The 14,006-nt window shown below is 41.8% G+C and overlaps 1 protein-coding gene across 1 annotated transcript in view; it reads right to left on the bottom strand.

Moving 5' to 3' along the window:
- Positions 1-14,006, bottom strand: part of FLT1 (fms related receptor tyrosine kinase 1) — a 159,936-nt gene that overhangs the window by 109,652 nt on the left and 36,278 nt on the right. Inside the window, exons 4-6 of the mRNA XM_019736494.3 lie at positions 4,942-5,066; positions 1,414-1,576; positions 1,172-1,308 (exon numbers count right to left, since the gene is read on the bottom strand). Coding sequence (XP_019592053.2) covers positions 1,172-1,308; positions 1,414-1,576; positions 4,942-5,066 — 425 coding nt within the window. The remainder of the gene's footprint in view (positions 1-1,171; positions 1,309-1,413; positions 1,577-4,941; positions 5,067-14,006) is intronic.

The following is a 14,006-nucleotide window of genomic DNA, read 5'->3' as shown; positions in this document are numbered from 1 at the left end:
CATTAGCTGTGTCTGGTGACAGTCATAGATGGCAGAGATACAGAATATTTCCATCCCAGAGAGTGCTGCGTGAGGGTGCCATTCCAGGCCACTGGCTTTCAATAGATGTGGACTCATACTGAGAGTGGCAACGCTAATAGGATGAAAGTTTCTTCTCTTGGTATTTATTGAGAATATTGATTTATTGAGAATATCTAATCTCTATCAAAACCCAGAAAATATTGTCAAAAGTCATAGCATTTCTATTTAAATGAAGTGAATACCACTTTCTAGAAAATATTTATGACTAATGAGTTCTTAATGTGTCCCTACAGGACATTTGTTACACCTTTTTGTTGCTAAGTTAGTCTATTTCCATGGCAAGAAATGTTGGTGAAAAACAATAGCTTGGGGCTGATGCATTAATCTTTCGTACATAATTTAATCATAAGTGAACTTGGTGATGGGGCAGTCTGAATGACACAACAAATGAGTGTAGTTGGGACACGCCACGTAAATCACGCTGACCGACACAAGAAACGGGCTGGAACTACTGTCAAAGCTTCTGAACAGTTTATCATAGATTCTCCATCTATACATTTTAAAAATGATGATTGTTCGCAAGGGTGTTTAATTTGAATAAGGGAACCCAATTCAGGCTTCATTCTTCTCATTTTTCTGAAAGACAGAATTGCTCCTTTGTCACTTAACAAATGGAACACTGGATGGCGGGGGTGTATTATCTTTTCCAAACATGCTCCAATCAGGTGCCTGACTGTCTACCAGTATCTTCAATGAATGTGCTGACAACAACTTTTTGTTGCTGTTGTTACAAAAGATAGTCCCTGCCTGGCATTGAGTGATAAATTTCTCTCTCATCTCTAAATCCTAGAGAACAGTTTCCAAGGATGAAACAATCCCCTTTTCCACCCAGAATCATGCAATAGAAATACCAGCCTATACACTTCAAAACAAAAACCTCCAGACATCAAAAGACCATATCTACACATATCAGACTCATGAAATGCCAGGCAAAGAAAGCACCTAAACCAAACCCAAAGCTTCTTTATTGACTCAACCTGCCAAAGGAGTCAGAATGTTCTGACTTTTCCCACCGCAAAAACTCAGTGGCATTTCACTTACTAAAAATAAATACTATCCTACAGAAGAAATAGAAATATGGGTCACTCACTTCACCAGGGTAACTCCAGGTCATCTGAACTCGCGTATTCAAGGCAGTGGTGGCAGTACAATTGAGGGTAAGAGTATGGCCTCTCAGTAACTTGACCCGGCCGGGTGGGCTCATCTGGACGTCTATGATTTTATTGTCTGAAAGCACAAGAAATCACATTTTTTTTAACGTCAAGCTTTCATTAAGCAGATTAAACCCTTGAGCATTTTGGCTCGTGTTCACACCTTTGGAATATCACTTACTTTGTCGATGTGTGAGATAGTTTGTCTTGTACACATGTCCATTCACAGTTGTTTCACAGGTCAGAAGCCCTATTTCTTTGTATGTTGCATTTGAGATTATAAAGCCCTTCCTACTGTCCCAGGTTATTCTTTTTCCATCAGGGATCAGAGTGTCATGTGGAAACTGAAAAGGAAGAGGCATGCTTTAACAAAATCATATCAACACTGTGGCAATAGTGTTTCCCTAATAGTTTGTGAAAACATAATTTTCATCTAAAATAAAAATAGCACAGGTTAAAAAACATCTGATTGGCTTTAAGGGGTTCTTTAGTTTTCTTTGCATATAGCAAGACCTACATTTATTATTATAATCAGTTAGGGTAAGGATGAGCATTTGTTATCGGCCGTAGCAACAAACCGCACTCACGGAGGATACTTTATAGTAAAAGGAAAGGCCTAGTTGTCACGTCCGACTTCTGGTGGGAGCCGTGTCCCTTGGCCTCTGGGAGCCTTTGTGAAAAACTGGCCTGATGCTCAATAGAGAAACCAATTAGTATGTTTCCCAGTGGGGAGAGTTGTTAACAAGTCATAACTTGTCCTCCCATTTTGCATGATTTACTAAGAGGTGACGGTCTCAAAAGGGCTAGAAATCAGTCCTGGTCCTCTGAGAGTCAGAACTTTCACTTGGCATTCTCATCATTCTGAGAAGGCCAAGGGCCTCGACTGGCCCGGGAGGGAACCACCCCCCACCCAAAGCTGAGGCCGCTAACAGTGAAGACGACCACCAACAGAGGCAAACAGAGGGAAGGAATCCAGGGTTTGATTCTCCCCTTATATCTTCTAGACACCAAGGACTTAATTTTTAAACTACAATATAAACTGTCCACTTTGGGCTTAGGCGTTATAAAGAGCCATTGCTCCACAGAAGGGCCCGGCCAGCTTCCCTGACGCCAGGCTGCTGCCCGCCCACTTTCAGAAGCTCCACCCTCTTGCTGCCACTATGATTTATCCCTATGTGGAAAAGGAGGGGAAAAAATCAGATTTCCTCCCCACAAGAGATTACAATGGAAAGCCCTAACTGTCATGAAGAAGTTCCAAATCTTTTCTATTTTCTTTTAAAAAGTGCACCTTACATCACTCTAGCCATTTATCATTTATTTATGTTGCTTGTTGAAGGAGCTAATCTGGCTGGGATTTGTGGTCCTGTGGCTGGATTTCTCTTCCCAGAGTCTCTTCCAGTGAAAATGCTGGATATGTGAATATGTTACCTGAATGTTACTTGGCTCTGAAGTGAATTGCATTATGAAGAATTGAAAGCAACTGAAAGGTACTTTCGTGTTTTAGCAAATAAGTCAGGTTTCTACCTGTAAAATTAGGAATGCTTTGCATTCAATGGGGAAAAAGAACTTTCTCTTCTAATTTGATACAAGCTAGTAAGGGGGGAAAAATCAGCAAAATTTAAGTCAGGAATTGACATCTGTGATGCTTTAAAAATGTGTGAAAACAAGCGCATGCTGAATCTGAAAGGTTCGCAGAGGGATTTCCTCAGCACGACTTAAAGATACAGTAACGTTTCCTCTAAAGTGTATCTTACCCTCGTTTAGGCATCACTGCCCCTGGTAGTATTTCATTGACAAAGTAACTTTATTTCTAGCTGACAAGAACTAAAATAGCAAAAGTCTATGAAGTGGCTGCATGTGTCATAAGGAGGCAGACAGATGGGCGGCTGTGAGAGAAAGTACTCTCCGGGAGACCTGTCTTCCAGCCACTGGCGGCTCTGCCAAAGCAGGCACGGGCAGGGGACAGGGATGGCAAATTTGAAGAAAAGGGACAATAAATAAGACAAGTGGCAGGGAAAGACTTCATATTAACTTCATACCAGCATACATATGCAATACGTTAAAGTATTTTCAATATATATGTGTCAAACCGAGATCCCTGTTAGAACTTTATGCTCTAGGCCTCTCTCTCTCTGTCTGTCTGTCTCTCTCTCTCTCATAGATCTTAGGTAGAGAAACAAGAATAAATAAACTCCTCCCCACCCAAATTTTACATGTGGGAATTTGGGGCTGTTCCTTGCAACAGATCTGCCTTAGGGCAGAGAGGCAAGGGGCTTACATGAACCAGAAGTTTCGTATCCCCTTGCTTTGTTCCCTATCCGTCATATAGCAGTGACTTGCTAATAAATCAAGTATTGGGTAGTAAACTGCCAGATGAAGTCATGGTAATGGCTAACCCTTGACTAGGTCTTCCCTGGCACCAGGCATTGTTCTAAGTGCTTATCACAGATGACCTCAGTGAGCCTTGCTAACAGTCACTCCCATCTCAAATGAGGGTGCTGAGGTGGAGAGAGATTCAGTAAATGGCCAGTTTGTCCAGCAGGTAAGTGCAGGGTAGTAAGAAGCCAGGCAGGGAGGCCCCGGCTTCTGCTCTTAACCACTCTGGTCTTCCTCTTACGCCAACTAACAACCACAAAAGGGCGGTTATGGGTTCCAGTGCCCAGTATGGCCAGGGAAGTCCCTCACTCCCTGGGAACCTCAGGGTTTTCTTCCACCAATGGAGTTAGACTCCTCTGCTGTTTCCAGCTGATTTTGTATTTCCTGGTGATGACACACAGATAAAATGGAAGCCCAAAGCTGTCTCTGATGGACTGCACTGAGGGCGTAAGTCAGATTAACACCATAGGAGAGTGAATGCAAAGGAAGAAGACAGGGAGCTGCCTCCATCACGTTTCAGGATTCAGGGTCAGCAGGTGGTGTTGAAAACCATGCTAAACTTCTCCAGCGGACCGTCCCCCACACACTGTGAGCAGCTCTGAGTGCTGGGCAGGGCCAGTGCTGTTGGGATGGCCTGAACTCTCCTCCTAAAGCTCTAAGCTCTCAGGAGTCATTACAGGTTTTCATTTTAGGCGTTTTTATCCCATTCTTAGTGTACTCCTAAACTCCAATGAATTAGCTGGAATGTCACGTTTTCATTTTTTATCTTTATTAGATTCTACCCAAATCTTTTTCCTTCTCCACATGCACAATTTACACCATAATAGGGAGAAAAAAATCTCATGGATAGCATTTTCCCCTCTTTTTTCCCCCAAGAGGCTAAGCTTTGAGCGCAGCAGGCGATAAGTGTCTTGTCAGCAGGAACTTCCCAGCTGGAGGAAGGGAAGGTGCGCACTCCGTGTGCGGGAAGCTGGAGGCCTGACTTCTGTCTTCAACAAAAATCTGGGTTAACCTCTGCCGAGTTATTCATTGGTGTGAGCAGTAGAATTGGCTTTTCTCACATTTGCAAGTCCTTGGCTTTGTGGCAAATACAAAAATGTTCCTGATTTCGTTCTTTCATTATTCTCGTCGATTTGTGTTCAACACATTATCATTTTATTCCGTTTAAATACTAGCTCCTAGCGCTTAGGCTTTATAGTAAACGGATGCTATAAAAAGTCCACTGAGGGGCCCAAATGTCTGTAAGAAAATTATTCCACAGATATAAAGTCTCTAAAAATTCATCATGCTCATTTGCAGTAAAAATATTCTGCATGGCATTGCTCAATCTCACCTTTATTAAAGTAACAGTGACGTTAGGTGACGTAACCCGGCAGGGAATGACGAGCTCCCTTCCTTCAGCCATGTAGATAATTTCAGGTATATCGCTGTGCATCTCTAAAAAGGGTCTACCTGCATCTGAGTGGGAAGAAAATGAAAAAATACACATGTGTATAAACGATTGTGCTACGAGCATCTAGACCCTGTCGCTGGTGGGGCCACATGGGCACTGCTGCCGTACATCCTTCTCCCCTCGCTGCCACCCATCAGTCGTGTCCTTTTCCCTGAAATCGGCAGTTTCTGCCCAGAGGATTGCTTCTCTAATAAAACTGAATTGCTTATTCAGGTCTTGGTCTATGATCAGGTTTCTCGGAGGGCCTCATACGCAATTGTGATTAGGGGAGGGGAGCTGTTTAGACCACGGTGGGGAAAAGCCATAAAAATGCAAGTGAGAGAGAAAGGAGAATATTCTGCATACACTTCTTGCCACAGCTATGCTAAGTGCTTCCGGAAGCCCCCTCCGGAGCCTTTGTAAGAAGTCAAAGGGAGGTGCAATGGTCAGCTGTCTTTGGAGTACAGACCTCGCAGATGGAAGTGATGCGAAGGTGTCAAATTGGGGGAGATTAGCATTTGAATGACCAAAGCATGACTTCAAGGTTTTCTAGACCTTTCCTGGCAGACTAGTAATGAATGTGGAAGTCTGAGATACTTGGGAGGACCGGAGACGAGGAGAGGCTGGAGAAGCAGTGGGAACGCTGCATTTACTCCACACGTATATTGGGCCCGTTTCTTTAGGAAGCACCACTTCTCTACTAATAGAAAAGTATGAGCAAGTGCACGTGGAGTCGTCTGGGAAAGGCTTTACATCGTCACCAAGAGAGCACCCTTAAAAACTATGGCATTTGGCCAGTCAGAGGTCAGAAGGCTTCAAACCACCTGTCCAGCATCCCTGTAATTCCTCTGGGGACCAGAATGAGCATCAGATCCTTTTAGAAACATCCTCAGTGCGCCATGCCCTTGCCCTTGGCAGTCTGCTGACAGCAATCTCTTCAGGAGTCACTGTGTCCCCATCTGCCCCCCTTGGTTCCAGCCCGATCTGCCCACATGGAAAGAAGTCCTGTGCTAACTCTCTCCGTGTGGACCCGAAAGAACTAAGCAAGCCCCCACCTGGTTTGTTGGAGTTGAGGAAGCTCAGAGTAGAGAATGAGTTAGAGAAACGAGCAGTGAGTAGGCAGTGGTTGCCTAGACATAGTGGGGGCGCCAGAGATTGTTAGGGGTTGAACTATGAAGCCCCCCATGGGGTGTTTAAGTCCTAAGCCCCAGTGCCTCAGAATGGGACCTCATTTGGGTCAAATAGGGTCATTGCCAATGTAATTACTTTGGCAGGTAAGTAGGGTGGGTCCCTGATCTGATATGACTGGTGCCCTTATACAAAGATGGCCATCTTAAGACAGACACACAGGAGACAATGCTAGATGACAGAGGCAGAGACAAGTGAGGAAGCTACAAATCAAGGGAAGCCAAGGACAGCCAGCACCCATCAGAAGGCTGGGGGCAGCAACGAAGGGCCCCCCGACTGGTTTCAGAGGGAGCATGGCCTCAATTTCAGATCTCAGTTTGCAAAATGTGAGAAAATTTCTGTAGTTTTAAGCACCCCCCCCCCCAACAAAAGTGACATTGCTGTGACCTGCTGAAGATGGGGTAGTTTGACACTAGAGAGGGCCTAAGAGAAATCCTGTCACCACAGCCCACCTCGTATACCCCTAGATGCCGAAATGATTCTGACTTGTGGTCTGGGGAGTCTTGCTAGGCCAGCCCCTTCCTCACACCCCTCCGCCAGCCCATGGTCCTGGGGGCTCTCCCAGCAGCCCGCATTCTCCTCTCATAACACTCAGTATGCTGACGCTGAACGGGCAGTTTACATCTCTGGCTACACATTGGATGATGAATTTCTAGAGGGGAGGAAATAGAGGGAAAATGTCTAATGTGTATTAAATGAATGAATGAACGAGCCAATAAATGAATGAAGGACTGTCCAACCCCATCGTTTCATAGTTGAGAAAACAGGTGAAGCTGAGTGTGAATAGAACCAGGACTGGAGGCCAATTTCTCTCGATCTCCAGCCCAAGGCTGTCACCCTTAGGGCTGGATCTCCAGCCTCCTCCTTTTGGAGGCGGGCTCCCCACAGGAAGAGCGGTAGGTGGCAATTGTTTTTCATAGTGGGGCAGATTTTTCCCACGTTAGGGGTAAAGTAAGTGCCATGTCATACTGTCTAGTGTGAGAAGAATTCGGAGAAGAGGTTGATCAGCGGGAGGGCCATTCCAAGGGTTGTTGTTAGAGGGACACTACAGATCACAGATTAAGAAAACACCCTTTACAGCCTGGGTCTGAAACCTGGCTCTGTCCCTTCAGTGCTGAGGCCTCCAGCAAATCATTTCACCCTCTGTGCCTCTTCCATAAAATCTACTTCAAGGGGTTATAATGAGGCTTACATGAATGGATGTGTATAAAGCACCTAAAATGGTGCCTGGCAGATAGTACTGTATGTGTGTTAACTTCTACTTTTCTTATTACGAAAGAGTTGAACTTATGGCGAGAAGGGGTCGGGATACATGGAATCAAAAATTATATTCTTGATCTGAACTATAAAAATGTTTAAGTATATAGTCATAAAGTGGAACCAAAAAAAGATGCAATGTAAAATGTTAATAATTATATTTGAGTAATGACTTTATGGGTTGTTAATTACCTTTTCATTTCAGATTCTAGAATGATTGTTATAACATTTTTAATTATTGAATTTAAGTCTCAAATTATAAAGCACCATCCATTTTTACTTGACGAAAACTATCAATTTTGCATTTGATTTACTTTAGTTTTGTTCCATGTAATAGAAGGGGACATTTGCTCTCACAGGTAATAGTTGAGCTTATGAGTGTAGTCCGGTAGCATATGCAGAGAGGAAACGTTAATTATACAGAGACAAAGACTCACTTATCAGCACCAAGTTCCTCCCTGAAATAAAATTGCTGAGCTGGACATTTGGTTGGGCGGGGACGATGGGATTTTATTTGACCATTCCTTTCCTTCCTTTTGTGAGTTTATATTTTTATCTCCTTTGTGAGTCCCAAGGTAAACACAAACACCAGGAAATGGTTTAATTCATGTAACTAAACTATAAATCGTTCACATTTCATTTACTGTCTCCTTAAGCAACCATTTTCAACCAAGGACACTGGCATAAAAGTTCCTGTAGGAAATAGTAAACATCAGTGTAGTCATTTCTGGACTAATGAATGCCAATCGCGAATGAAAATAGAAGCGCTACGTTCCTTTGGATTTCTTCTTTCCCTTCGTCCCTTTGGATCCCCCAAACACTTGAATTGTACTGCAGTAAGCCAATACCAATTTCAGCACGGGACCCACTGTGGTTCTGTTCAGAGATGTCAGAACTTCAATGAGTGGTGTCCATCCCATCACAATTGAAACATCATCTGTATCATAGTCCCAGTGGCATTCTCAGTCTGCTATGTTTGTACATGAGCTCATGACTGGAGATACACACACACTCACAAACAATATTCTCTGGGCTTATTAATAGTATATTTCCTCTGCAGTTTGCTTCAAGGAAGGGCTAAAAATGAACTTGCCTGACATATTAGAATACAAACATTTTTTTTTTTTTTTTTTTTTTTTGTAGGCCCATAGATACAGAAGAGGTCACGGTTCCATTAATATCACCAGTAAAACCACTTACTGCTTCCATAAGACACATTTGTCTTTGTCACAGAATTAAAAATGACTTCCAAACCCAGCTACCACTGCTAAGCGGTTTCCTGAGACCACATTGGCTGGTTGTTGAAAGTGAGGAAGAGCTCGCTGATCCAAAGATTGCCGGTGTACCAGCGGCACAGACACACTGTCACCAGGGACTCGTGCCAACACACAGCTAGGTGGAGGTCACGCCACCTGCCACCCTCCCTCTGAACTCTGAAGAGCTCAAAGCAGTGACAGGAAACTGGCACAGAATACGAACTTTCCTCGCCCAGTGGGAGTACCTGGGCTTCATCCTTCAGAACAACAAGTGGGCTCAGACACAGGGAAAGATCAGACAAGGACCCTCTGGCATCACATCTATTGTTAATGCATTTTTTCCCTTTGGAAGCAGTAATCACTCAGGCACATTGAGGCACACAGACACAGAGGACCCCCGTGCCATCCTCACTCCACTCCATTTCCCACTCGCGTCACCCGGGAGTTCTACTGGGTTTGGAGCAAGTGAATCACCCAAAGAATTCAGGGAGCTTTTCTGACTTGAATGTTTCAAGAGTAAATATCTTGTTTCCTAGCACTTGTTTATTCCTATGATTTTTATAAACTTTTCCCTTTAACTTCACTTTCCATACTTCTAAGTCCTGGTCATGAGGACTTCTGGTTATTTTAAAAGAGGTTATGATTTTAATTGAGGACAAAGAGAAGAGGTCAAGGAATTTAGCAGTCCCATGAAGAGGGTTCTTTCTGACACAAGAGCTGTCACATCACGCAGGTCTTTATGCTTTGGACCAGACCTAGTGCTTGAGGAAAGGTTATTGATTGGTGAAATATTTCATTTGAAATATGAGCCAAAAAAGGGGGAAAGAGGCAATTTGTTCACTGATTTACTCTTCCCATCAAAACCTTTGAGAATTCAAAACAGACCTTTGGAGCAACCACAGACAGCTGAATATATATACTAATATTGATAAGATACACTTTTAAACAAGAAATGTTACTGGGTATAAAGGGGGCATTTTATGATAATAATAGGGTCAATCAGGAAGATATAATAATTATAAACATATAGCTGACTTAACAGAGTCCCAAAATACATAAAGCAAAATTGACAGAAATGAAGGGAGAAATAGAATTTAACAATAATAGAAGATTTCAGTATTCCACTTTCCGAATGGATCGAACTAGACAGAACACCAAAAAGGAAGCAGAGGACTTGAGCAACACTAATAACCAACGAGATCTAACAGACATCTACAGAACGCTCCACTCATCACAGCAGGATATACGTTCTTCTCAAGTGCACACGGAGCATTCTCCAGGATAGACTATGTGCTAGGCCATAAAACAAACCCCAATAAAGTGAAGAGGATAGAAATAATACAGTATTTTCTCTGACTACAGTGGAATGAGAAATCAGTAACAGAAAGAAACTTGGGGAAATTATAAATATGTAGAAATTAAACAATATACTCCTAAATAACTAATGAATCAAAGAAGAAATCAAAAGGGAGATTAGAAAATACTTTGAAATGAATGAAACTGAAGACACAACATACCAAAACGTATGGGATAGAACTAAAACAGTGTTTAGAGGGAAATTTACAGCTGTATGCCTAGATTAAAAAAAGGAAAAAGATCTCAAATTAATAACCTAATCTTCCACCTCAGAACTCTAGGTAAAGAACTGCAAACTAAATCTAAACAAAGCAGAAGGGAGGAAATAATAAAGGTTAGAGTGGAAATGAATGAAATAGAGAACAGAAAACCGGAGAAAAATCCATGAAACCAAAAGCTAGTTCTTAGAAAAGATAAACACAATTGACAAACCTCTAGCCAGATAAGCCAAGGAAAAGAAAAAAGACAAGTATTATAAATAAAATCAGAAATGAAACAGTAGATATTACTACCAACGTTACTAAAATCAAAAGCATTATAAAGGGATATTATAATTGTAATAAATTAGTTGTAATAATTATAAATTAGATAACAGATGAAATGGACAAGTTTCTAGAGAGACATAAACTACTGAAACTAACTCAATAAGAAACAGGAACCCAAATAGACCTGTAAGTAGACTGAATTAGTAATCAGACTGCCCACAAAGAAAAGCCCAGGTCCAGATGGCAAGTGAATTCTGTCAAACAACTAATATGACTTCTTCACAAACTTTTCTAAAAAACAAAACAGAAGGGAACACTTCCCTTCCCTTCTTTCTATGAGGCCATTATTACCCTGATACCAAAACCAAAGATATCAAAAGGAAACTACAGATCAATACCTTTTATGAATATGGATGCAAAAAAAAACACAAACTACTAGCAAACTGAATACATATAAAAATAATTATACACCATGACCAAGTGGAATATTTTCCAGGAATGCTTGATTGATTTACCATCCAAAAGTTAATGTCACTAATATATCAGGAGAATAAAAAACAAAACCCTTATGATCATTTTAACAGCAGAAGCATTTGACAAAATCCAAACAAAACAAAACAAAACAAAACACTCTAACTAAGACTGAAGGGAACTTCCTCAACCTGATAAAGGGTATCTACAAAAAAACTAACAGCTAACATTGTAATTAATGGTGAAACACTGGGTGCTTTCAGCCTAAGATTAGGAACAAGATAAGGTTGTCCACTCTCGCCACTCTTATTCAACACAGTACTAGAGGTTCAATGGCTATTATGCATAACGCTGCATTCTAGCCAGTGCAATTAGGCAGGAAATATGAATAAAAGGCATCCAGATTCAAAAAGAAATATAATTCAAAAAGAATCCACTAGAAAACTATTATAACTCGTAAATGAGTACAGCAAAATTGCAGGATCCAAGGTCAATATACAAAAATGAATTCTATCTCCATATACATGCAATGAACAATCTGAAAATGAAACTGAGAAAATTCCATTTATAATAGCATGAAAAAGAATAAAGGAATATATTTAACAAAAGAAGTGTAACATATACTTTGAAAACTAAAAAAAAAAAAAATTGTGGAAGGAAATTAAAGATATAAATGAAAAACATCCCATGTTTATGGTTTGAAAGACTTAATATTGTTAAGACGCCAATGCTCCCCCAATTTGATCTATAAATTACATGCAATCGCTATCAAAATCCCAGCTGAGATTTGTAGAAATTGGTAAGCTGATTCTCAAATTCAGAATTGCAAGAATCCAGAATAGCCAAAACAATCTTGAAAAAGAAAAAGTGGAAGGACTTATACTTCTTAATTTCAAAAGTTACTACTAAAACAGTGATTGGTACAGTGTGTTACTGACATAAGGACAGACACGGAGATCAGTGGAGTGCAGAAATGAGCACAGGAGTCTGCGGTCAGCTGATTTTCAGTAAGGTTGCCAAGACCATTCCATGGGGGAAAGCATAGTCTTTTCAGCACACGGCGCTGGAGCAACGTCACAGACAAAAAAACAGAGTCAGACCTTCATATCACACACCACACACAGATGTTCACTCAAAATGGATCAAAGACCTGAATGGAAGAGCTGAAACAGTAAAACTTAAAAAAAGCCATGGAGGTAAATCTTCAGATCTCAGATTGGGCAGTGGATGCTTATACATGATACAAACAACAAAAGAAAAACATAGATCAACTGTACTCCATCAAAATTTAAAACTCTTGTGCTTTAAAACATACATCAAGAAAATGAAAAGAGAACCTACAGAATGGGAAAAAAGATATCTGCCAATTATTTATCTGAAAGGGACTTGGATCTAGAAGATATAAAGTGTATTTGTATTTATGTATAGACCATACTAAAACTTTGGTATACATATTATATGCATATATATTAATAATATATATTGTATATAGCATATAAAATATACAAATCGATTCATATATAATAATAATGAATTCAAGAACAAGAGAAAGTCCTGTTTTATAGACTTGAGATGAAATTCCTTCCAAGGGTACAGTCATCCTTTAGGGCAGGGGGGCTTGGTCCCTCCCGTCTCCAGCCGGGACCGGGTTCTGTTAGACAGCAGCTCAGTACCTCCCATCAGAACATTCCCTCCAGAGTGGAGCAGTGGGGGGTCAGGAGGCAGCACTGGGTGGAGGGGCTGCCCGGACGCCCTGTGCCACCACCATGGGATTCGGGCTCAACTTTCTCATCTGGAAAATGCGACAGGCACTTTCCTGTTCCCAAACTTGTGATTTGTTTTGCATTCACTTAAAGGTTCACAGGGGCATAGCACAGTGACATCCCTCTGGGGGTCAGGCAAGGAAGGCAGATGAGGGGAGCAGCAGGGTGAGAGATGGAAAGGGTGGTGGCAGTTGGGAATGTGGGGACCATGACGGAAAGGGGCAGTGCCTGCTTGCTGTAGCCAGTTGTTCCAAGTGGGAATGTGGGCCACTGTGGCTGGTTTCCAATATTTAAAGACAAGTAGAAAATCAAATTTTGGTGTGAACTCTAATTGTTAAATACTGGCAGCCAAAAGTGCCATGCCTGCCAATCAAAACGTGTGTTAACTGAATCTGGCCTGCACGCTGCCAGTTTGCAACCCTGCACTGTGCCCCACCTCCCCCCACTCCTTTGATTCTGCACACACAGCTCGGAGGGAGCTGGGTTGGAAGGAACAGGGGCTTTGGAGTCAATCAGACCTGGGTCCAAAACCTGACTTGGTAATTTGCAAAGCATGCAAGCTTGAAGACAGTATTGAATTTCTCCAACTTTTCTGTAACAGGAGACTGATAATAGAATTTATCCCATTGGGTTCTTGGGATGAAATGAAATGAAATACGTAATGAACCTGAGCCGGATAAGGATGGTGACACACACCAGGCCCGAACGGAATCTCAGCAGTGGAAGGCCTGAGGCACTGTTTGCCAGCACCCCCACGTGAGCACGGGACCGGTGCTGGAATACCTCCACACTGGAACTCATCCCTGCCGAGGACAGTTCATTCCACTTTTGGGTAGCTTTACACGTCACAAAGTATTAGCTTATGTCAAGCCGAAATCTGCCTGTCTTGACTTCTTTCATTCTTAGATAGTAATTTCACCATCTAGGGTTATAAAGACGAAGCTTAATCTCTTTCTCACCTAGGGACAATTTGAAGGAGGCCATCACATCATGTCTTCTACCTCCCCACTCAGTTCTTTCCTTTCTTAAACATTTCAGTTCCTTTGATTGTTCCTTGCCAATGAAAATCATAAATCATCAAATTATTTAATGCTCACAGCCCGGAGACAGGTGCCCATTTTACAGATGGTGAAAATGAGGTTGAGAGGGGTTACACAGTTTCCTTGGAATTCCTGTTTTCATCGTCCCTC

Source organism: Rhinolophus sinicus, chromosome 16 (assembly GCF_057876585.1).
Source record: "Rhinolophus sinicus isolate RSI-liver-muscle chromosome 16, RSI-T2T, whole genome shotgun sequence".
NCBI classification, from domain to species: Eukaryota; Metazoa; Chordata; class Mammalia; order Chiroptera; family Rhinolophidae; genus Rhinolophus; species Rhinolophus sinicus.
Note: the sequence above shows the minus strand (reverse complement) of the source record. Positions and strands in the feature narration are given on the sequence as shown.